The 26,592-nt window shown below is 35.4% G+C and overlaps 1 protein-coding gene across 1 annotated transcript in view; it reads right to left on the reverse strand.

Annotated features, from left to right (window-relative positions):
* Nucleotides 1-26,592, reverse strand: part of NAALADL2 (N-acetylated alpha-linked acidic dipeptidase like 2) — a 291,771-nt gene that overhangs the window by 112,863 nt on the left and 152,316 nt on the right. Inside the window, exon 5 of the mRNA XM_010716883.3 lies at nt 10,905-11,055. Coding sequence (XP_010715185.1) covers nt 10,905-11,055 — 151 coding nt within the window. The remainder of the gene's footprint in view (nt 1-10,904; nt 11,056-26,592) is intronic.

A 26,592-nucleotide genomic window follows, 5' to 3' on the forward strand; every position in this document is an offset into this window, starting at 1 on the left:
GCCAGTGAAAGCATAAGAGGTCTTCTTGCAAATGAACTGAAGCCATCCCAGAGAGGAGAATGGGAATTTTTATCATCAGAATAGTCTCCCAGTCTTCAGATGGAGAGAGTGGAGAGAGAGAGAGAGTTAAGGGAGAATTTGTTCTGAACACCACTGGGAAGTCTGAGAAAATTTATTGGAGTTTGGTGAGCCCTAGACCACCTACCATAATTTTACTCTTCAAACAATTCAGGCTAGGGCAGGAATGAAATAGTTTTCTCCTAGAGGGTCTCATAAAGCATTTCTAAATGGCTTCCTGTGGATGGAATTATTTTTAACAAGGAGTGTTCCTTTGAAGGCTTAACAAAAAAGCTCATTACTTAAGTAATACATCAGGCAGATGTAGCAAGATACAATAAGCCAGAAATCTTCCTGTAATTCCAAATATCAATATGAAAGCTACTTGAAAAATTTTGTCAAAATGTCACAGAAATAATCAGAGATTACTACGTGAAAGGGAAACAAATGACTCTCCAAAAAAGCAATTATCTCAATGTAGTGGAGTTTCCAAAAACAGTCCTCGATGTAGTATCATGGGCTACAAGACTTCTGATTATTAACTAGACAAAATTTTCTTTCCCTTTCTGACTAGCATTTCAAAAAGCATTTTTCATCATTAAACTATTTTCTCCACGTTGGTATCTTCTGAAATCAAAAGAAGCCTAAATGTAGTAAGTGCTATACTGCCTCCTACATGATCACTTGGATTGTTAAAATTTAAGTTTAAAAAGTATACAAAGTCATAATAATGTGTACTCAAAAGATGAAACAAAGTACAGTAACCTCTTTTGAAGAAGGCTTAATCCTCACAGAAAATAATAGGCTGCACACACAGATGATTTTTATTAAGCATTAGACTATTTCTTTTCCTATCACATCAAGATGATCTAAGACAATTGCCAAGGAAGACTTTTTGAACAGAAGAAAATAATGCTCATCGCTAATCATCAACCAAATATTTTAGATCTTCTGCACACTGTTTTGGGAAAGTGAATTTTGGTGAAGGGAGTAACATCTGGAGAAGTTTCTATGAACAACTTCTCTCTTGAAACAACGTTTCTGTTTGCTTACATTCTATACACTTGAAGGAGAAACAGAGACAGAAAAAAAATTATTTTAATGAATATAAGTCTTGCATAAAAATCATGAAGAACATGACCAAAACACGACACTAAAGTTCAAGAATGAGCTTCTACTAAGATCACAGAGCTTTTGAATTATGAATGACTATAGATTTTTGTAGCTAAAATATCCTTTAAGATTTATGCTACAGTTTGTAAATCTCTTGCAGTATTTCTACATATTTTTAAGATTTGTCTCTCTGTTATAGGACTCGCAATTCAACTTTTCATCTTACAAAGCCAATGGCCAATGAGAGATAACTAAATACTGTCTTAAAGCACTGATTCCTAAATTGGAGTGTCACAGTTCAGGATTACAGGTCCATTCTATAATCAGAGGATAAATCCAAGCTCTCAAAATACAATTACATTCATCTAAGATGAAATTGCCAGAAATTCAAAAACTAAAACTGAAGTTTCATCTTATTGACTAGCTTTAGACTGCTCCTCCTTCTTAAGCCTGTTAAACAAGCTTTTTTTTATGCTTTGATATTTTATACTAATAAAAAAGTATCTAAAAAGCATCAGTAATGTCCAACAATTATAAAACCTTCTTAAAATACATGGAATTTTCCTCTTTTGCATTGTTTTGAGATTTTGTTGTTGTTGTTTGTTTGTTTTTAATTATATAGCAATCAAGTTGCATTTCGAGGCTTCCCCTGGTATTATGAAGCTTACAAGCTAACACCAATATTAAGACTAATCTTAAGTTATAAGAACATCAAAGGCTACTAAGAAATATCAGGCAAACACAGTAATCATTGATACCTACATTTTTGTTGTTACTGAGTTTCTCATTACTACCCTCTATTAAAAAAAAACTAAGAATACTCATAAGAAATTATCTAACACTCAAATCATTGAAGTTTAACTCAAAAGTAATCCATTCATCCTATCTTCTCAAGGTCTGTATTTTCTCATTCTGGCAATGTTTTTTCTGTGGATTAGCAGCACACATTACCAGAGATACATTCTGCTTCTTGCCAGAAAAACTCAAAATCTCACCTAATACAGCAGTCTGGGAAGAGAGCAGCAGTAACTGACAAGAGAACAAAGTTTAGTTTTACCTCGCCATTATGCTGCATTAACTGTTAAGAAAATCAAATATTTTATACACTGCATGACTACTGTCCAAGTTTTAAATGCTAAAGGCTTAACACTGTGTGGTTCAGTTCTATCAGAGAATGTAAGACTTTGATGAAAATCTCTTGTAGACCTGCATTAAATCAGGGTTGGTAGAAATAGCACAGTGGACAAGTTGAAAGACTGCTGATGCTTGGAAATCAAGAAAAGAACCTAGACACTTGAAAACATGAGTAGGCCAGCTGTTCTAAAATTAGCCTCCTTGTTATGAGTATTATACTAAATAGGAATAGATTGTCACCACGTGTCAGCTTTAGCTGACATCTGCTGTAAGAAAAAAATACCTCCCAAGTAGATAGCATAGGCATTTGTTCATTATGTACTTTGTAAAGGGTGGTCCCTACAGCACACAACCATAAATAAATATGCAAATCATTATATAACTATTCCAAAACATCTATGACTTCAATGAGGTTTCAAATAACCCAAGAGGCTTCACTCTTTTTTTCAGTAACTCAATAGACCCACCTGTCAAATACACAACATTAGCACATAAGTAGTATTGGAAGTTACACACACTTGCACTAATTGAAATTGAAACAGTTATGAAAGTTTCAAAGGCTTATTCAAATCATTCTCGTAGCTTAGTTTTGCAGACAAAAAACATGTCAGATAACAAAAGCATCTGGCAACAAACTGCCTGTTCCTCATTCTGGAAATGTACCCATCACACAGCAAGTGCTGGCTGGCTCCACTGCATGCAGAACTACTCCATACGGCAGTGAAGAAAGCAGTTCTGTAAGTTGGGGCTGCCTCTTTCACTGACATGTCCTCGATGAGCTTCTTGTGTAACACATTTCTCACAGACATTCTCCCACGTCTGGCCAGTTCTAGCTGCAAACATTTATTTCAGTTCTACTCACCAGACTGTTTTCATTGTTTTAGCAGGGGAGAAAAGCACTTTGCTGCCAAGCTGATACAGTCATTTAAGATAGAAGTCTTGCAACTTTGTACAAGCAACAGTATCTGAACCTACCAAAGAGAAAGGATTTGCTGCATCTACAGTCATACTAAGTATGCTTGGGCAGTATTTCTTCAGTGTCTCATTATATTACTCCTAAAGGCCACCAGTGGAGAGTAACCAAGCAGAGGAAGCCCTTGCATTCGTGGGACACCATTGGGCATGAGATCCAACTTAATTGCTCCAAATGCACACACCTGTCACACCAAAGAAGTCTCATTTACTAGTATCCTTCAATACCCAAACTGCAGTAACAACCAGTGGGTTATTTAGCTTGTGATATTTAGAAGCATGATGTAGGGGAAATGATACCATAAGAGATCACTAGTTAGAAGATGTTTTAAATTCAACCAAAGGCAAAAATATTAGTTTGAACTGAGTGAAGAGATAGAGTAAGCCTCCATTCTGCTGTTAATTAAGCTGAACTGGCAAAAGTCAACCAACTAAACAACCACAAAAGCTCTTCTCATCCTTTTTTCATCCTCACCTCAGCCTTCTCTCTTAAGGGAAGAAAGAGTGCAAGTCTGAAAAAAGAAAACAATGAAAAAGTGCAAGCAAAACATTTCAGAAAATATTCTGAAACCGCATTGGGATGAGCTACTTTTGTCTTTCAGTGTTTTACAGAACAATACTATCTAATGTGACAGTACACATTTATGAAACAACAACAAAAAATTTCCACATTACCATTCCATTTCTTCAGGGGGAGTTTCTACCTGTCTGCAAGTAGGAAGAGGTACTATTATCTTTTTCATGCAGCTGCTGAATACGGTTAGCGGTGGGCTGGAACAGAGATCATACTGGTAACAACGGTTTGGTTTGCTCCACCAGCAATATTTCAATTATAAAACTACGTGCACTTCAATTACTCAAACAATCAGCCAACTAACTTTATGGTTACTATGCAGGTGCACCTGCAGATGTTAGTTTTCCAGTATTTAAGATTTCCTCTGTAATGTCCTAACTTTTGCATGGGGATACTAGGTGGATAAAATAGCACAATACTTAATACAAACATAAATATGTCTGTATGTCAGATGTACGTCAAAATCATGATAGCAGTGATGCTCAACTATTAGGAAACAGGAAAGGCAGGCCTTGGTCACTGAGGTGGCTTTACTATAATTAATCCTATTATCTCTCTAAGCTTAAGTTTCAGACACAGACATACTAGATGAAAGAATGGGCTAAAGCCCACGTTAGTTTTTCCATATCATTCCTCACGTCAGATCCCACACTGCATAAACAAGGTTTTGGAGCCTTAGGAAAGAAGGCACTTTCTGGATCCCAAAGCACTAGCAAGTTGCTTGCTTGCAGTATGGAGGTGTCATCCTGAACTTGAGAAGCATGTAGTTAAAGTACAGCGAACTAAGAAACGTCCTTACAGACTGCAGTCAGCAAAAAATAAGAAGTGCATAGTTTTGCTATCACTATGGGGATTTTTTTTTTTTTTAAGCTATAACCTCAGATTTTTTGTGTGTACAATTACTGCTAAAATTTCCTGCCTATTTGCTAGATGCTGCTGGATGAAACAATCTCCAGTAAGATACATTAATTGGGCTCACAAACCACACCCAACACAATGAAGCCACTCAAAATGGCTATGATAGAAAATATTAGAAGAAAGCACAGCAATGTGGAACAGAGGGAAGTAGTAAACGACTGATGCTACAAAAGTAGTTCCCCTTCCCAGATACTCAATCCATGTAAACACAACTGATTTCAGCTAGACTCTGTAAGCAGGCACACCGTTGCAGTACAAATTCCAATATACCAAACTAGTTTGTATACAGCAGCACTGGCTGTTTCACAAGCATATACTAAAACTAATAACTCATTTGCCCAATATTACGTTGAGCTGAAATATGTTGCGCTAGCTGTCATTCAAGATATGAAAGGATTATTTTTAATCATGATTGCACAAGAGATTTAAATATTCTAATCCTCCTTTTGGAGTAGTGGAGCTTCAAAAATTGAACCTGGACACCATTTAAAATGATATTTTTTTTAGGTGAGACAAAGTGGCTTTACCAGAACATGTTCTTTAGGAAGCAAAGGCTGTTTGGTAGTTTGAAATTGTCTGAAATGTCAGAAATGTGGAGTCTTCTCCAACATAAGCTTGAAAAGAAAAACAATCCTGATGATAACTTGGATGGGAAACTAGATACGTGGATTCTGACAAAAGAGGTGTCACGGAGGCAATATGTTTTCCTCATAGCTAAGTCTGCTTTCCAGAAAGTGTTTGTTTTGTCACACAATTTGGTGTTTACCACTTGCATATTCCATTACTCTTCTAAATTTGCTTTTTCTTTTTAAAATTTATGATTTTCCTTTTAAAACTGAGACAAACTGTGTCTTATATGGCTCAGTCTGGCATTTGAAAGAGTCTGAGGATATAAAAATTGAAAGCAAGCTACTTAAGTATCTTGTCTGGTTAACTGCTAACACCTGATCATCATCCCATAACATCTCCCCCTCGCTCTCAATAATTTAATTCATAAGATCCCTACATTTTCATTACAGGTTGTTTTCCTCCTCCAACTTAAAATTACAAGCAGTATCAGCAGAACATAAAACAGTATCTATGTATATAATGTGCAAGTTCACACACTCAAACTTGGGAGCCTAAAATATCTTGATTGCCAACTGCCATTCTCACTTTTTAGGTATGTGCAGTGCCAATTGAAAGCTAGGGAGGAAAAAAAATCAGACCACATTATTTGGTGCTTAAATACAAACTTAGTTGTTTTATTTTATCCTTCCAGGTCTCAAGAGGCACATCATGGATTCAAACACCTTCTGAACTCTGTGTTGGAGATATAGAAAACCTGCTGAAACCATTACTTACTGTTCTCACTGTTCAATATCCAGTGCTTCCCAAAGACTGGTGTTTACAGCAATCACTAAGATTATGTCATAAACAAAATAATTTGATCAAGCACATATGTAAACATACACACACATCCTGAAATTAAAAAATGGGGCTGCAAATTTTCTTTTTTTCTAGCTTCTGTCTGCCCTTAAGGAAAACAAAACAAACCCAGCACCCTTAATCCTCTTAATATTGACTGTCATTCTGAACCTCCATGTCTAGTGACTTACACATTTCACTCATCTGATGTCATTAGCAGAAAGTGAATATAAAATTGGGAAGAAAAAAAAAAAATGAATTCCCAAGGCCACTTCCACAGCTGCAAAGGCATACATAGAAAAAACTATCCTGTATCTGAGTTTTGACTTTTAAAACAACAGACAAACAAAGGCTGAGGACATCTTGTAAGAAATCATAATGATGTACAATAAGACATTTTAGAACATTTGTTGCATATGCATGGAGAAAATTGTCACAGAACGTTCCACTTTTTGTTAACTTCAATGCAGTTGGCTGTTTCAGAGGAGTAAAACATCACAAAGTAGAGGACAGTGAGGACAAACTTAGATAAAAGGCAGGAAGGACACAAATATACAGAATCATAAGGCTGACTAAACACACATTTTTGTCACAGCATGTACTAACTCGTATTCCAAATATTTCCCTGTATTCACTATAGAAGAACTGGATCAATTAGAATGACACGTTACAAAATCACAAAATGCCAAGACCTTTTTGATGCATATTTATTGTTCTTTAACTTTTGCAGTAAAATATCAGTATCAAATAGGGTTTCACTGAGATGCCACCAAGATAACAGATGGGCTCAACTGTGGCATGCAGGGGGCTGTGAAGGTGCCAGCTGGAACGAGCTGTGTCTGGTACAGGGCAGCCCTTGACCTCATTTCACCAAGACTGCCATGTGAACCTGAGCCTTCTTCCCCAAATCCCCTATTCAGCTGCACCCAATACACATAGTTCAGATTATCATTTTAAGAATGCGAAATCCCATCCTCTGAGTATTCTGAATAATTGCTCAAACAACTAGCACAATTTATTTTACTCAGTTTCTGCTGAACAATTATCTTAATAAACGTTACTTCCCCAATTAGTGTAGCACCTCACCATATTCACTGCCTTTTCCAGACATCATAGCACTTTTAAAGCTGAACTACAACATGATTTTCCCATTCATTATAAAGTGAAATTATTCTTCTAACAACTTATTTTGTGTGGAACTGTTCTCCTGACTGACCTGGAAAGCTTACATCTCCCAACCTCAATTCTGCATCAGGGGTTTGTTCTTGACCTTTTATCCCACTCTGAATTCTGTGAACGTTTTTAAAGTACATCACAAAAAAACAATCCTCGATGCTTCACAACATTAAAAAGACAGCCATTAAGCATATTGAATATTGTCTTTTACTAGAAATGAGTGCACGTAATGATGAACAGAATCACAAGAATGCTTCGGGTTGGAAGGAAAGTCTAAAGACCACCTATACCCGACCCTGCCTCCAACACTTGACACTAGATCAGTTTTCTCAAGGTCCCATTCTAAGCATGAAGAGTGCAATCAAGAATCCATTGATTCCCTATCACCCTTGTCCTCTACTCAGTCAGACCCTATTAGAAATATCTGAGGAACACTCACAGTAATTACCTAGCCTGAACATGAAATTCACAATTCAGAATTCTAGCTACACTATGCATTTCCCCATACGTAATAATTACTCTTTCTACCTAGTCTCTGGATTGTTGCTTACATGACAAGATGTTTACAGTGATTTGAAGCATTGACTACTAACAAATAATTATTTTTAATTATACCATTTGCCTTTCCGTTATAATTTCTACCTAATAGATCTCTAAAACTACAAGATACTTGGAACACTAGTAATGGAATTCTTCCTGAAATAATTTCTATTCCGTAGCTACACCAATAGGGATCTTCTATTATATAGCACCTTATGTCAGGGAAAGGGCTCTTAATGCTCATCACAATGACACAGTTCTATTTACATATCAGGATAGACAAATATGTTCTATCCATATTTTTATTTACTGAATCACTTTCTGTGTGGAAACTTTGATTTAAAATGATTCTTACATACAGAAATAAGAAACCTAATGCGTCTCTGCCATACACAGGTAGATGAAAGGAATTGCAGCATTCAGAAAATCAAATAAAAAAATGGAGGTGGAAGTTACCAAAGTTTTATGCTATTCCTCTAACCTTTGTTTTGAGGATCCTTTTACTTTGAAGGTCTCACCTCCCTTTCAAGCTTATTCATGTATGAATAATTTCCTGATTTTGAGCCATAAAACAGTTTCATTTCAAAAGCAGGAAAACAGAAGAAAGATTTCTTAAAATGGAGGGCATGAGCCTTCAGAAATCAGTGTCAGGAAGAGAGAATGATGCTAACAAATGCTCATGTGATTGTTTTAAAATTCATAGGATTGGGAGAGTCTTAAGAACAAGAGAATCAAATTACCAAACAAGGCTGCAGAATCTTTTACATAAATTCTTTTGATTTTTCATATCAGTATTGTTTTCTGTTTATCAAACAGAGATCAAAGAAATCATTCAATCCATATGCAGTATTAATCTCTAACCCACCATCAAGCTATTTCTGTGCATCCTAAAATAATCCAGATGGAGCAGCACAGCATTTCATCTTCACTAAATTGAAGGTTTGATCTAAACTATGGAAGGTCCAAAGTATTCTCTGAATTATTAAACAAACTCCATTTAAAAATATTCTTAACTTTAAGTAGAGATCTCTCCAAGCTTTATCATGTCCTGAAGATATTTTTTCTAGGAAAAAAGATTGAAGCAGTCCAATATTCTGAAGTCACAGAAAATTTTTTTTTCTGATTACAAGAATTTGAAAAACAGAAGGCAGAACCACAGAAACACAAGTCTCGTGCATTTTATTCAGCTAGCACAGGACTGTTTATTTACTATCGTTACTTAGTAAGCTGATGGTTATCACAGAGAATTGCTCATCCACTAACTAATGCTTATATTACTAGCTACTTTTAATAAAAGGGAGTATGGCGTTAGAGCAGTCCCAAGGACTGAATAGTAACAGCTTGGCAATATATGAACTGCAGATGGTATCAAAGGCCTGCCAATAACTTAAACAGGAGCTTCCAATAAAATTTCTTGTAGTGCACATTAAACTCTGTGAATCAAAGTGATATGGGCAACCCTGGGTATCTGGCACTTTCAAAATACACGTTGTCTGTTTAACCACCTCACAGGCCATCACATCCTTCAGGCAAAAGTCTGTGCTCCAGATTATTTGTATTTGTCCCAGGCTTACGTTACCTCTAACCAAATTTATTCAATGAAGAAAATCATCACTAGAAAAGACAAATTACTTCCTTCTGATCTGACTTCCAGGGACATAACTGAAAAAAAAGCCCAAACAAACAAACAAAAAAAAAACAACAAAAAACTTCTCCAAGTGTACCTTTGAGTTTTTTCCAGCACATTATTGCAGTCAGTGACCAAAACAGAAATGATTATAGGAACCTGACAGCATATTCCTGCTTGTGAATAGTGGTCAGAGATTTAAAATCACAGACAAGCCATGTTAAGGGTTCTAGTGGTAAACTGATAATGTACTTATAAGGATATCATCATTTTCTATATAATCAAGCTTCTTTTTCTCACAGTACAGACTAGAATGCATGCAGTCAGTAAGACAACTTACTGACAGCAAACTAACGCATAAGTGTTTAGACACTGAAGTGGCATCTTCAGGCTGCTGTATCTGTTTTAATTAGCTTTTCTATTCATGTAGGGTAAATAAAACATGAAAGAGTCAGCCACGTAGATAAACAAAAAGCTATTTTTCAAGTAGCTCTGCAAAATGAGCAAAGAATAAAGCTTGAAGACTGTTACATTTACCTCTATATCTCCCAGGACACTTTTAAGAAGACTAGGTCAGGTACACTGAGACACCAAGAAAATGTGCAATTGCTTTCCCACAGAGCTGTCAAGCCATTCATGCTGTGAATAGCTAACACCCTTCTTTGACAACCAGGCAAATATTTCTATTTTCTGCCATACCAGTCCTAAAGCATCTCAGCATTGCATAAGTCGATTTTGTGCCTATTCAAGTCAAACTTCAGTTGTCTGAGCAAGTAACTGGACTAAATATTCTCGATAAAGCCTTACCACAAACTCATAGACTTCTGCTGAATACATTTCCAAATAGTTAGATAGTAAAAAAGACTGTAAAATTGAACAGGTAGTAGACAGGCAGAACACACACCCACTAAACTGCCAGAAGGGAGATTAAAGTAGTGCTTACTAGTCAAATAAGTTAAATTTCCTTATTGTTAGCAGAGTGGTTAGAAACAAAACCACCACAACAAAACCAACCAACTAACAACAACAACATCACCAAACTGTTAAACATTTAAAAACACTAAATAATTCTGAAAAAGTCAGTTTGTCTGGTTCCCCTGCCCCCCCCCAATTCTAACGAACATTTATTTAGAGGAACATTTGAGGTAAAAGTTTTTCAATTTTTTAAAATGTATATCCCTTATTACATTGAACTATTGAACTTCTTACTGACCATATGCTTCCATTATCAATATCATGAAAGGTAATGCCATGCTGCATCACACAATGTTCCCTTGTCAAAGGTTTCCATTCAGGTAAGATTTCATTTAGAGCTTTAATTCCCATATTAGAATCTGTGCACAATTAAAATGCCCATTAACTGAATATGTCTCAAACAGTACTTACCAATACTGGCATAACCAGGTGTCGATGGATCTCCTCCACTATTCAAGGAAACCATAAAAGCTTTATCAGCAAGATCTGTAGTCTTTGGTAAATCACAAGGATCGACATAAAGAAGAACACCACCAAACCCTGCGTCTTCTAACAAAGAAAGCTGAGGAGAGAAAACAGGAGTAACTATTAAGAGAAAATATTAGAAAACTTTATTACTTTAATTACTGTTGGGATAGGGGCTCTATAATGCATCAGGCTCTCACTCTAGTATCAGCACAAACAGATTAAAGACAGGTGCCATTCTGACATGCTTGTCATATAAATAAAGCAGCTATCCTTTGAAAAGACAAAACTAAAAGCCAGCAAGACTGATTCATCATCAAGTTTCCCAATTCATGTAGAAATATCTTCAAAGGCTAACGACATCAAGAATTCTTAAGAATGATGTAACATTAAGGAAACAGCACTGATGATCACATTTGAGATTTGCAACTGTTAGATTTTTACCTCTTTACTGTAACACTGTCAAATAAGTTTGGTGAGCTGGAGATTATACTCAGATGAGGCTCAACTAGGCAAGATATAAAAAAAAATGCGAGTGGAGTCAACTTTCTCTCTACTCACTGGACGCTTGCTTAGACTTAGAAACCCTACGTATTTTCATGTGTTACGAATATGATCTTGAAAATTCCTTGGTGTTGCAACTAATCTCCCTGATGACTACTGAGCAACTTTTCTTAATTTCCCATACTATTAGCAGTACGACATTTCCGGTTAGTTTACCTCTTCAGAGACATTTATCTTCAAAGACACTGACATCAGACTTGCATAGGATTTTGAGATAGTTATTCTCTAGTAAAGAGAGAAAATATAAGGAGTTTACTGTTTGTTAAAAGAAATAAAATAGTCTAGCATACCCAAGCCTTGGAGGCTGCCTCCTGTCAGATGGAGAGCTTTTATTCTGTCTCATTAGAACACCTCAGGGTGAGTGGTAACTGTAATTAGCCTTCCAAAGAATCTATAGGTCTGGGGTAGCCAATCAGGCAAACCTCCCCAGAGTCAAGGATGAAAGCATCTAAGCACCCATCTACGCAGTTTATAAAGATCAATTTTGACTGAAAAAAAATTCAAACTTTCCCTTTAACAGAGAACTGAAAAATAAATTGATTTTCTTGTGAATTGGGTGAAACTGAATTGTGATGTGGAAATATCTCCATGATACAAAATGAATTTTCTGTGTAATGCTCTGCATATTTTGAACTGACTGAAGATTATAACAATGGCACAAAACTCCATTAATTCTTCAGACAGAAGTAATTCCAGCTTTTAAGGATTATCCTTCTACTCACTAGGCTCCACTGATGACTTTGCAAATGGCTACTGTTAGGTCTGACAAATGATACAGTGAGACGAGGAAGATGCATCATAGATAAATGAACAGTCAGAACTGAAAATAGCTGTTGCCTTTTCCTTTTATACATCCATATCCAATATTCTTTCATTCATCTTTAGCCTTATATTGGCATGTAGGTAACAGAGATCAGGTCTGTACTGCACTTTTGAGGCAAGCTTTACCATTGGGATTTGGCCACAAAGGTATTGGCAGATAGGTTTAAAAAATAATCAAATAGTTGGACATGACTCTGCTGGATAAAGACGCAAGAAGCAGGGTGCCACTACCCCACGTAGCTGACATTAATGTGTTCTCCTACCTGAAGATAGCACAAACCTGAGTAAATCGGCGGGTTATCACAATGACCTGAATGCAGGAACAAATCTACCAAGGAGAGCTGTTCTATACAGAACTTCAGTGTGATGCATTAAGAACTCATTAAATACAACATCTTTCAAGTGCACTTTGAAGCTCATATATACACTGATGAGTTTTTCAGCATGTGATAAATCAAACTAGCAACAGAAAAATGAACCAGATCTCTTGATTTTACAATAGGTTCCTTCTGCTACATTTCCCAACGTGGTTCACAACAATCACAACAATCCACTGACATTTTCTTATTAAATCTAGTTCTGCTTTCAACTATGTTAGTAGTTATTATAAGCCTACAGGTTTTCAATCATTACACAATGGTTAAAAAGTATCAGCAATTAAAACAATATACATTTTTTCTAACTAGTATCTAGAGGTTTCTCTTATCTAGTTCTCATCTATTTTCATTACTATTCCAACAGAATTTAAGTGTATATTTCAAAAAGACATTTAGCACGCCATGCTAAAAAATGTAGTTCCCATCTTTAAAACACATTCACAGGCATGTAGTTCATATTAATGGAAGAGTATGCACTGACTGTATCCTCACTAATGTACATAGATACTTACATTAATAGACAGTACTACGTTCTACATTATAACTATTCACATACTTTTGAAGGCCTTTCTACTGTATTCTCAGAATGTCTCAAAGAGGCTCTCGTGTAAGTCAGAACTGAAGCAATTATAACCATACACTGGGAGACTGTCACTCGTGTTTGTACTTGGAAGATCATATACCCAAACTCTGAATTTATTTATGTAAAAATTTGAAAGCTTCTGGTTTCCTCTACCTAAAGATAGATTCAAAACTGCACTATTTATTACAAGTCCATTTATTGTTAACACAATAAAATCTGGATGTAACACATTCATAAAATAAAACCCTAAATGATACTCCTGCTTATGTATTAATTACAGGCATAAAGGCATAGTCTCCTTTTCACTATTATTCAAGGTAGTCAACACAAAAACACTCACAGAAAGTGATTTTATATTCTAAGGCACAGCATGTGCGCAAACAAAAAATAAAGTGGAAAAAATTAGTACTGCAATGCAGTACACATATAATCTTATTTCTGATTAAGAGAGAAAACAACAAAGAAATATGAAAAACAACATGCATGCACTCGTTACGCATTACAGAAGATAAAGATTTCTAGTGGAAGAGATTTCTACATGAAAATTAACAGGTAGGGAATGAGAGAATGTGCAAAACATGAGAGGCAAAATAGTTCATAGGAATATTTAGAAAATTGAAAGTCACATTTCATACTGTGAAATAGAATTCTGACAGATCAACATAGTTATCTTTGGCATATGTTACAAGCATAGCTCTGTTTTAGAGTACGCTCATCATCGTGTTTATATTTGGAGTACAGTGTTTATAATTGGAATAAGACAATTGTATCATATTCAAATAACTCAGGGTTGTTTCCAATATTTGATAACTCCTTCAATAAGTGAAGGAGAAGAACATGCATTAAATGACAAACAAGTTAGCATTTCTTGGCTTTAATCTGTGTAAGCACCCAGAATAACCTAACACAAACGCTTCAGTTTTTCCTGAAGTTGACCAAACTGCTCTGCATTTAAAATCACATATACTCATAAGTATTATGAATAGCAGGAGCTTCATCTCCAATTGCCGTTATACTTCCATGCAATGATCAACATTAATTACAGAAATAACTAGCCAGTTTTTAACTAGTCCATTTTTTCAATTCACAGACCAATGTGCGAAATACATGGTTCATTAATCTGAGACACAGCTTTACTAGCTGGACAGGCTACAAGTTATTAATTATTCTTTTGTACTGAAGTTCCAATTAAAATCATGAGGCTCTGAAAGGAAATCCCATCTCATTTTACTAATTGGCAGCATGTAAAATTACCAGGCAAGGGTAAAGGGCTATTTAAACTGTTGGAAGACCTCACTGACACAATGCATTTCTATTTCTGAAACAGATTGCTTGAGAAGAAAAATACGACTTCACATACTGCAGATTTAATTAGATGCCACTGTCCTCTCAATTACCTGTGATAATACAGGCTACATGGGAGATGCAATCAAGACTCACAGCAGAGAAACAAATAGATACACATCTACATTTTTGTACAACTCTTCCAAATTCTATATTTCTAACAAGAAAGGAAGCACAGGTCCACTTTGGCTTCAGCTTACTTTTTGAATACTACTCACTGTTTAATCATGCTTACATTTTCTATCACAGAGGTCTAAGAAATGGTGAAAAGAATTTAGTGGCAAAATACTATTCGAATGGGTTTCAGTTTTCACTGATCCATCCTCAAGGTATGACATTAAGACAGTAAATGAGATGGAGGACATTACCAGTTTAATGGCTGACTCCACAGGGATGATGAAAAGAAATCTCTTTTTCCAGTTCAGCTCAAACACTGCCCTTGTCCAAGAATTGACACTATTCCTATATTGAACTAACAGGACTGGGAAAAGAATTCAGCTGCAAAAAAAAAAACTGCAAAGAGCTTAAAATGCAAGCAACAGGATCTCACAAATAACAGGCTATTCCCATAAAGGTTTTTGAATGTAGGAAATGTACTGGACTGGAATTAAACAAAGTGTTACTAAAATACATTGCTACAGACATGAACAATACAAAACCGTGATGCTTTGCATTGTAGCAAGACCTTAAAACTTTAATGTACTTGCTGTCAAAGACATGATAATATGAATTGCCATTCTTTGTGAAAAGAATCTGACATCTAAGACATTTTTAGTCATCACTTTCCAAATTGAAACCGTCATTCAACATTTTCAGAATGTTATGATTTTTATATCTAAAAATTATTTGAGAGATATCTCTCACATAGCAGTTATCCATTATTGCATGTAGAGCTGACCCATTTCATCATTTGAGGTAAAACAGACACAACCCAAAATACAACCACAAGAACATAGTCTAACATATCCCCTATGTTCTAATGTTTTTGGCTTGAATCCCTGCTGGAAATTCTACCTCATATCTCCAGATGCCATTCACCAAGGAGTCATAAACTTCCTCTGCACTACGCCATATTCAAGAGCAGCAGTCTAACAGCCTCATTCTTGAGCGCACACATTTTGCACAAAAGCCCGGACACATTGTATGAACATGCATAATATGCTAGGAGCAAGTGAAAAGAAAAAGGAAACAAAAGAAAATGAAGGCTGGCAAGCAGTATTTGGAATCATATACGCATGCAAAGAACAGCAGCTTTGATAGCACTAAGATAGGATAACCTCCAACACCAACAAAAGGAACTAAGTGTTGAATAAAGTACAGGTATTATAAATTGGCAGATCTCCGTCCAGATTGAGAGTTTCCAAACGTTAATGCATAAATTCAAGTCACAGTTGCCCTTGCTGTATGCTAGCCTTTAAGACAGACATCACAGCTGAGGAAAAGCCTCTCAAAAATTTCCCCCCAAAACTCTCTGAACCCAAAAGTAGATTGCTTTGCAGTTTTTGCACAGCAGCATTTCTAACAACATGGTCTCGAATGTGCTATTAAGCTTATTATGAAGTGGCTGTGTTGTCCCGTACTTTCTCCTTTTGCTGTCTCCTCATCTTCAATAGTTTTATCAAAAAAAAGTCATTTGTTACACATCAGTTGCTTTTAAAAAAGGATTTTTTCACAAGAGGGTACTTGGACAATTAAAAGTAAGCTAGATATACTGCCCGTTCCCTGCACTAGACTTTAGGAACCTTTAGTAGAAATTGAGTGCATATTTTATTGCCAGATCTTGCTTACCACTGCTAAGAAATTCACAACGTTCAATCTAATTAAAAATGAAATTGAACTACAATTCCCTAGAAACAAGGGCTGTTTGGACTCAGTAAGCTTCACTTAATTTGTTCCAGAAACAAAATAATTGAATTGTTTACAGTCCAGAAAAATAAAGTTCCATTATTTGATGAGCATATAACACCAAATCTTTTATATTGCTACTGTATTCCTACATCTTCAAGAAATACTACTCACTTTTAAATAGTTGTGTAGAGGAGCACTGTGTCTATAATAAGCATCATTAAATATTCAGTAAACATTAACAGGAAACATTCTGGAAAAATGTCCAGATGAGTGACCTCCAGAAAGCCATTTGCATTTCCTTGTTCATACTGAAACAGCAGTTGTTTCTGATGATGTTTATAGTTATTTTAGACTAGGGTTATACTCTATTAAAGAGAGAACTAAGCTGGAGATCCATCATACAAAACAAATTAGACAAGTAAATAATTAAAATCTAGGTAAATCATCAGGAATAAATTGATTAGACTCTAGGTTATATTTTATGCATTCTCTCTAACTTTAAACCCAAAAAACACCAAATAGCCTGAGACATCTGTATGCAATTTCCTTTTCTTTTGTTCTGCTTTCGCTAGAAAAAATGTCGTAATGCCAGCACAAGTAATTTGTAAATTACTGTTTTCCCATCTACAGCACCTCACTTACAGAAAACCATAGCAACCAGTCTCCATCACTGACCTGCACTGCATACAAGGCACAAAAACCAGAAACATTTTTCTCAGGCAGACTGTCCTCTGTCAGCAAGGGAAGCCCTCACATCTAAGGAGCAGTGGTAAGTCCAGTGAGAGTATGGGAAAGGAAAACAACTTGTACTGTAAACTTGGGAAAGGGATCCCCAAATTCTAGTACTAGATCACAGAAGTGACTGGTATGCTGAAAAATTGAATACTTAATACAAGATGTTCTACACTGCTAGACATAGTAAGCAGCAGAGGTCTGTGTATTGCATGCACCTAAAAGCCAGGAATGAGTACACTTTTGTGCATTTGATTTAGCTCAGCTGTTTGCTACAACTACTCTTGGGGATTCTAGGTGTCGTAGCCATTATTCACTCAGCCTCTACATTAATTCCACATAATTGCCCACGTTTATGAGTGGTTTCCACAGACAAAGTCAGCTTTGGGTACGTAATGGCTCCAGATCACCAGAGTAGCTGATGTCTAAAAGGCAAGGAACAATTGGGAAAAATAATGCTGTTTTTAAAATTGCCAAATAATAACTAACAAGTATAATAAGTAGATAGGGAAAACTACTTGCATAACACCCCATCTGCTGCATCAAATACAGTGCAAAATTGTAATCTTTCATTCCCTCAACTTATATAAGAGATGCAGTCCATACCTGGGACATGCTTGGGTGCCTTGAGTACATTTCCCAATACTGTAACACAGCAAAGTTAAAATGCAAACAGTCCAAGTCATACGCTGATCAACCATCTCCAAGATAAAAGCAGGACTAGCTCTGTTTGAGGTGATGTTACATACAATCTATCAAGGTATTAGCAGATGTTCTCTCTACAATCCACGTAACAATCAGCTGTACGTTTTTAATTAAGGCACATTTGGTGCCTCAAGTAATTGCATTTTAGGGCATCTGTTAGGTTGTTAAAACACAAATGCCTTCATCAGACCTGTGCAAAAATATAATCTTCAATTATTTTATTATTCTCACAATTATCGTCCTGACAGATTCTTTGAAAAGCCACATTTCTTCAAAAATATAGAACATGTCCTCAGCTCATGGGGTATATTTTCTGGAGTATTACAATGTGTCAGGGTTTCATGTATTTAAAATGCCTTGGGTATGATAGCAGTCTCCTTAGATATTACATAAACAATTGTAAGGTATTTTTATTTTTTGTTTGTTTAATGTTATGATTTTAAGTGGAACATACAGTGATACAGAGTATGCTATATAGATATCTTTAGATTAGTTTCATTTATAGAAAACAACAGTGTTTACTTGTTTAGCATCCCTTTAAGTAAATCAATACATGAAGTGAACTTATCCTCCTTGTTAGAAAAACAGTCACAAGCCAGAAATGATAAAATAGATGATCATAAAGAATGTGCCCCAGTGTATGAAATTATTTTGAAAATAATAAATATTAAAGAAATTATTAAAAACCTTAGCAATACAAGCATAAAAGTTCTTCATAAATTATTGGTATCGATCTCTGCTCCTAAGTTCTCCTAGAAATCCTCAAATCCAAAATTTGGCTGGATTCCATTTTTTCCATGGTGGATATTTCTGAAAATGGAAGATTTTCCACAAGACATTTTTCACTATCTGTGAATCTGTGTATCTTTCCTATTGAACACCAGGGTCTATTGTAGAATATGTAGTAAAGAAAAGTGCCACTTCATGTATAACTTGGGCAAAGCACAACTGCAGGAAATCTACACAAGATACAGCAGCTGTTAAAGTCAACATTTGTCAGTTTTGTTTTTTTTTTTCCTTTTTCCTTCTGAGGTCCTTCCTCCCTGCTATTCAGCACATCAGTAAATCAGGGCTTTGGCTCCTCCTGCGACCTACTAAATAGCACATTTCACCAAAATGAAATAGTAGAAAGAGCTCCATGAAGGAGGTCCAAGGTTGCAGTTTGATGAAAACAGGGGTGGCAGCTGTATTAGTCTGGCAGTCACAAAGAACTACAAAGTTGTCCATTCACCAAGAGTTAAAAAAAGAAAAAAAAATCACAACAAAAAAAAAGCAATAAAACTAGTATACAATTAGTTCCAAAACATTCATCCAAAGTTAAGGCCTTGCCTTGTCACAAAGAAGGAGAGAAAACTATCAAACGTAAAAAATATGCTCATGTTATTGTCAGAAAGATTTCTTATGTAGTGATTAGGAAAGGAAGACCCCAATACCAAAAGTGGTTAAGAAAGATATGCTAGCAACACTATTGCTCCCCATCATTCCTCTCACCAGCTGGGTCATGGACAGCAGCCATAGTAAATTCATATGAGAGATTCACTAGGTCATTTTTACCTCTCTGAGAATTTCTTGGGGAAGGTAAGGAAAGACTGAGAGAAAATAACTTTCAAAACCTTGTATGTTCAAAGCAAATACTGCTCTCTCTAATGGCCCCACTGAAAAGATTTAGCACCACTTACAGCTCACAGAACTACACTGAACTGAATTCTAAATGACATAAACATAGAATACTGAAGTTAGATGATGAATGAAAAAGAAATACAGCGTAACCCATGATCAATCAATTTCTGTTACACCACTGCTTTCTGTTGAGACAGAACTTTGAGTAAAAGCCTTTAAAGCATACACTGCTTTGTCCTCCAGGAAGAAAAAACAAAACATACAAAAAAAAAAACCCAAAAACAAAAACCCTCTCACAAACTAAACCATCAACAAATAAAAGCTCTAGCAATACACAATATTATGCTGCAAGGCCATGCAACGACTGGTGTGACATAGAAGCGAATATGACATTCGTAACCTCTGTGTGTTCAGCACAGTATTGGGATATACAGAAAAACACAGAATAGTTCTTCAGATAAGTCTCATGCAACATCTTAGCAAATGAGACAAGAAGAAAATCAGCATAAATAACATTTCTGTATTCATCTATTAATTGCTTTTCTCTGGTGATAGATTAGCAATGAGGAGTAATCTTTGCTCTTACAAATCTTTACAAAGGTGATAAGGAAGCCATTTCAGACTTACAAACAGCAAGATTACTTTTGCGTCACTACTTAATGGAAAAGTAAAAACATTCATTATATTAAGGATACTACTACTACTTGTTACATAAATCTTTTTTTTCCTTTTAAGTCTTCATAGTGTTGCACCAGCTTTACACCAACTTAACTTGACTTTTTTTTTTTGTTGGGCAGTATCAAACTGCCCTTTGAAACAAGACATCTAAAGATAAAGATCTGCTCATATGACATTCCAAGAAGACGCAGACTTTAAAGGCAGCTCTGACAGTAAAACTCTTCCTTAGCATTGCTCAACTCTTTTCAGCCCATGAAGCAAACTTTGATTACTAAAAAATATCACCGACATTGAAGTCTGTCTCAGAAATATTTACACTCATTTCAACTCACAGTCAGTGATGCTAAGTTCCAGACTTACCATGCATTTGTTTCAATTCTGAGTATTCCTAAATTTTGCAATAACCTTTATTTCAGAATTCACATCAACAAGTTGGTGATGAACAAACACACTTTCAAACAAGGTGTTAACAGGTTCTTACTGCTTTCCAGAAAAGCAAATATGCAATATTAGAAGAACTGATTCTTTTACTCCAGCTGGAAAAGTAAGTCTTATGACTGAATTCAAAATGAGGGTAAAAGATCATTGGAAAAAGCCATGGTCTGCTCTCTAACAATAAACCAGAGTTCTTCTGTTCTTTGGTCCAGGCATCTTTTAAAATACTTCCTTCTGTATTTTTTGTTTGCTTCCACCACCCCCAAAGAAATAAGCAAGGGACCAAAATTGCTGTAATTTTCCAGAAAGCGCTGTTAACTAATCTGCCTTTTTGTGTTCGAGTATTTATTGATGTTATTGATGGCCTTTCAACAACAACAAAGTAGTCAATATAGTTATTTCCATTTCTCTGGAGAGGCTTAATATTTTTTGGAAAAACAAATTTAGATTTTGTACGAGTCTTTTAAATGTTTTTGTTCCGAAACACATAGTTCTAAGAAAGACACTTCAGTATGATGATCTCCTAGCAACCAGAAGGCAGCAGAGGTACAAGTTTCAGATCAGAGATCAGGTAACAACAGAAAGTCTGAGAAATCCTCTCAAACCTTTGCCCAATTACCCACTCAGTTACGAATTTACAAGTCTGTGATGGTTGTGGTTCTTTCCAAAGTCTCTCAACTCTGCCCACATTTGAGACAGATGCAAAAAGAAGATACAAAGCTTTTGAGGCTCACACGTGTGTCTGTGCAGAAGATGCATCTGAACTGTACTGATGCTATGCGATAAGTGATATACAAGTCCTTCTTTAATAAGAGAATAACTGCTGCTTTATTTACCTTCAGATATGAAGTACATATTTATGAAGAATTCAAAGAACAGACCTTTTTGTTGGTGTTCAGTTAAAGAATGTTTTACCAGTGACATTTCTTCTATATTAGACTATTTTTATTTAAAGACTATATTTATAGTCTTTAATATTGCCAAAATTATAGTATATTGCTTGCTTTATTCAATGATTAATTTCCATGACCATATGCTTTCTGTGTCTACGTGCAGCTTGTGTTCAGTTTCATTTATAATTAATACATCTAACAATAAGCACAGGAGTTATAATCAGACAGTTGTAAAATTCCAGGCCATATATTATCACACTTCTATTACTGCATTATCACTGTACATCATTCTTTCTCCTCTAAATTTCCTAAAGCAATAAACATAATGTATCAACCATCAGCATAAAAATCCCAGATGGCTTTAGCTAGAAAACTCAAGTATGCGGATTTCAAGATACATGATATATAAACTTTGTCCAAAAAAAAAATTATTAACAAACTGGTTCCAAAATGAAGCTGTAAGATTTGGATTCAATTTGACCAAAATATTAACAAGATACCATTATGAAGACTTAAGTCAACACCAGTTAACGCAAGAAAGTGTTGCTTCCTCTTTAAGGAGATATACGTGTCTTTGAATATCACTTTTTTCCTCCTTTTGGAGTACAGTTAAATCATATGATATAGTAATGTTAAAGATATCTTTTTCCTATGCTCTTATAAAATTCTTCAGAGGCATCCTTGATGGCACCTTAGCCATCAACTAACAATTTAAGAAAAAGAAAACTTCAAAAAAAATCTGCTTATATGAATGTTATTTAGAGACAATAGACTTCATATATCTGTTCATTTATCTGTGAATTTTTTAAAATGCCAAGACCTCTATCTCTTACAGTAACATAACACACTGAAAATTGATGAAATAAAAAATAAATACTATCTAGTGAAAATTTATCTGATATTATCATATTGCATATCACACCTCCAATGCCATTTTTGTCAGCTAAAGCAAAAGATATTTTTGAAAGGTGGTTTCATTAATGTCAAGGGTAAAGTACAGTGCAAACATTATAATCTACTTCTTGGATTTTTTAAAACAAGAAAGGTAGATAGTGTTTTGAATGAGATTAATGCTACGGGTAGTCCTTACACATAAGGAGGAGGCTATGCACAATTCTCCAACTGCATTCTGGACGTCTTACCTGTACCTCATTTTTTAAGCTTCATGTTTTAAGCCTCTTACACTGGAGCCAAATTACACTACCAAGCTCAGCTTGTGTAGAGCTTATAACATTTGTCTGATATTGGAAACAGTAGATCCAGTGTGTCACACATACGCATGATGGGCTGTATTGCTATGAGTCCATACCTATTGAAAGAGAGCAACATCCATGGCAGTCAGGTGTACAATAACTGCCTTGTAATACATCACAAAGATTTCTTAAACTTGGAATCCAAGAATTACCTGAACCAGCAGATTTGAATTTGCCTCGTATGCTATCATATGATAAACAGACTGTGACATGGTCAAGTGGTTAAGTGGATTAAACATTATCTTTTTTTCTCTGAGGCCAGACTGAAATGAGCTGCTAGGTCAGTTCTTTAACAGACAGTTTATATCATAAAACCATCAGAGATAACTGAATACTGCTATAAAAGGCAACATAAGCACTTCCCGCTCTCAGAAAAAAAAAGCAGGACTGACTTGGAAATGAAAAATATACTTCCTTTTAGCAAAAAGGTGGTCTCTCTAGGTCTCCTCAAGGCCATTCTGAAGCTGTTTGGTAAGAGTTCTTACGACAGCTGCATAACAAGTTGCAGTGGGAAAACATAAATAAAAGGTTCAATTGTCAGTGCAGACACTCCTTCAGCCTTCACAAAATGCAAATACTCCTTTCTCTATGTAAAACATTACCTATATCTAGACAGAAGTGTCTTGCCCCGACAGACTCAGTGCATATGATTATTTACAATTACAAGGTTACCACTAGAATGCTATTTTATGAATTTTTCTTCTTAAATCTGATGAAGAATCTGATTTTTGGAGAATTTTGAAGGGAAAAAGTGATGGGAAAGTGATAGGAACTATCAATTAAAAGCTACTATTTATCTTTTGGAACCTCAAGATGATTGCATAAAGTAGCTTCCACCAATTTTAGCCTCCATCAGTAAGCATCAGGAAGCTCAACAGTCCTTTCACATACAACATCCTTAGTTGACCTCTTTGTATCAAAAAGCCTCCCCCCCCAGTTTTTTTCTTAAGACAATCACCATCAATTATCACAACCTCAGTTTTGAATGTAGAGAATTAATTGCATTCAGAAAATTGCTTAGAATTTATTCAAAATTGGGGGGAAAAAAAAACAAAAACAAAACAGTACCAAAAAACCCTAAGCATACACACAAAAAAACACTACACACAAAAAAACACTACACACAAAAAAACACTACACACAAAAAAACACTACACACAAAAAAACACTACACACAAAAAAACACTACACACAAAAGTCAGACACACTTAGAAACATCGGAATATAGCAGGATAAAATAAATTGAAGCAAATTGCCTTTTATTTAGATTTGAATCTAAATAATAAAAATAAATTTAATGTAGGTAAATTTTTGGTACTGCCAGTGAGTTAACTACTCAGACCTAAAGATGAAATTTAAATGCCTCGGTTCTTATACTGAAATGCACAATATTCCTGTTTAGCTAAAAATGTGTTAATTGTAGAAATTGTCTTCTGCACAAAAGCATCATTTCATGTTTTGCCAAACAAAATATTCTGAGTGACTACAGTTGTAATTGCCAAGAGTGTGCAAATGTATTTGAAATGAAGAATTCAATGTTCTTTTCAAATCCGTGTCTACATATCAATAACAGTATAAAGGTAACTTTTTGGCTTAGTTATTCTAGGGCTCCCCTTCACCACCTCGTAGAGGGGAAAAAAAACGAGAAAATGAAAAGATATTGAAAAGATATAATACCAAAAGCAACCTGCTAGCCCCTGCCAAGAAAAGAAAAAAAAAAAAGAAAGAAAAATAGACCTTCTCAAGCCCTGAGGACAAGCAGTTATATATTTTATGCAGCTATGTTTCACAAAAGCTATAGAAAATCTAAAAGTGGTGCATTAAATAATACTAGGGAAAATGATTAAAAACTTCTATAGGCTATAGAATGTAACATCTAAAAATCTGATTCTGCTGACAACAATGAAAAGGCTGGCAACCAGCATTCAGCGAGCCCACAGTTTTACTCGAAGTTCTGATCACAATGCAAACTGCAGGTGTATTTGTAAGGCCAGAATTCAGACTTCACTGACAAATCACAAGCAATAAACCAGTAAACTAGATCTCACAGACCAACTCTGAAAGCCATACAGAACATAAATGCATATCCAGCCAAATTCTGGACCTGGATTTATTTCCGTAGGACCATCCCCAAAATTATTTCTATTCACAGACCTCACTAGGCTATTGAAACAATTTATTTTTTTTTTCCTTAACTGTGCAACTTAGATGCATTTTAAAAGGACAGATAACAAAATAAAAATATAAAATAAAGTTAAAAAAAAGAAGGTATTGTCCTATGGTCACTATAAACATGAAAAATAACTGGTCCATAATTATCCTCTCAGAGTTTTTTGGGTGAGGAGTTGGGATAGCTGATGGCATAGGGTGTATCACTCCACCTACTTCAGTATCTGTTATTTTTGAAGAACCTTCAGGCATATAGATCTGTCAGAAAGAGATTTTACACATTAATTCCATCTCTGCTCAAAGCTCTCATATCTTCTATTTTCTTTTCCACCTTCTCAGCTGTTGTTGAAATTGAACAGTATGTGCAGGAAACACGTGTGAGGAAAAGAGGTCCATATCATTTGTGAACAGTTCTTTTGTGAAGTTCAAGTTCAACAAATGTGATGGGGTAGCTCAATTAGTAGCTTGGGCAGAAAAAAATTCCCTCAAATTCCTTATATAATCAAGCAGCAGGAAGAGTGTCAAGGCCAGAAATATAGCTAGTGCATCTGATTTGAACAGTTTAGGTTTTATGATGGAAATACAAGGTGCATAAAGCATCTGATCAGCTGTGAGGATGTAAGGCTCTGAGGTACAAATTGAGGCAATGGATTTCTTTGCTTAGGCTGTGCTTTAGAATAATTGCCTCACAACCAAACTGTTTTGGTTGACTTTGCACTATTTATCAGGACTCAGTAAATTGGACTCATAGCACTCAGTAAATTGGATGATCGTATTTACTATTCACTTTCTAAGGATTTGATAAAATAGAAAATTATGCTTGTCTTCACTCCTCTAAAATTCAGAAAGTTGAAGACGATGCCAGAATCTGTGGGGGTTTTTTTTGTTTGTTTTTTTTGTTTTTCTTTTATTTTTTGAAGAGTCAGCCACCTTCCATTTTTGAATGGAAGCCACTTACATTCTCAGTCAACCTAAGAATGACTTACTAACAAGGAGACCTGCTTTAAAATGGTCATCACATTCCCTCAGGAAATATTCCCTCAGGAAATTGTGATTCATAATGGAGTTGGATTAATTTTTCAAAAGATCCAATATTTGTGCAATTAGAAATTCAATTGAGTATAGGAATACTTAGATTTAATTACCTAAGAGAAAAACAAATGCTCAGTATTACTGAAGACAACAAGAAAACATAGACAGTGAAATAGCTAAGTAGAACTTCAGGAACTTTGGTATCAGTCCAAATGAGAAAGTGAATAGTAACTTCAACTGGGAATGCAAATACGTACACAAGACAGCAATGACCATGGGAAACATTCTGGAAAAATACTGTCACATCACAAATGCAAAAAAATCCATGCCTACTTTTGGTTATTTATCTTGTGTCCCCTCATTTACTCTGCTAATAGCACACTTCTTCCATCCAAACAAACACATGGTTTTGTAACTGAATAGGAAATAAGTAATAACTGAAAGTCCTTTTACTGATGCAACCAAAATGTTAATTAGTAGAGAATACTGACAAGCTGTGCTACAATTGTGCTTCCTCCCAGACATCAATTGTTTTTCTCCTAACTCATCCTTTACATATTCATCTTACCGCTTTTACAA

Source organism: Meleagris gallopavo, chromosome 11, assembly GCF_000146605.3.
Source record: "Meleagris gallopavo isolate NT-WF06-2002-E0010 breed Aviagen turkey brand Nicholas breeding stock chromosome 11, Turkey_5.1, whole genome shotgun sequence".
Classification (NCBI taxonomy): domain Eukaryota; kingdom Metazoa; phylum Chordata; class Aves; order Galliformes; family Phasianidae; genus Meleagris; species Meleagris gallopavo.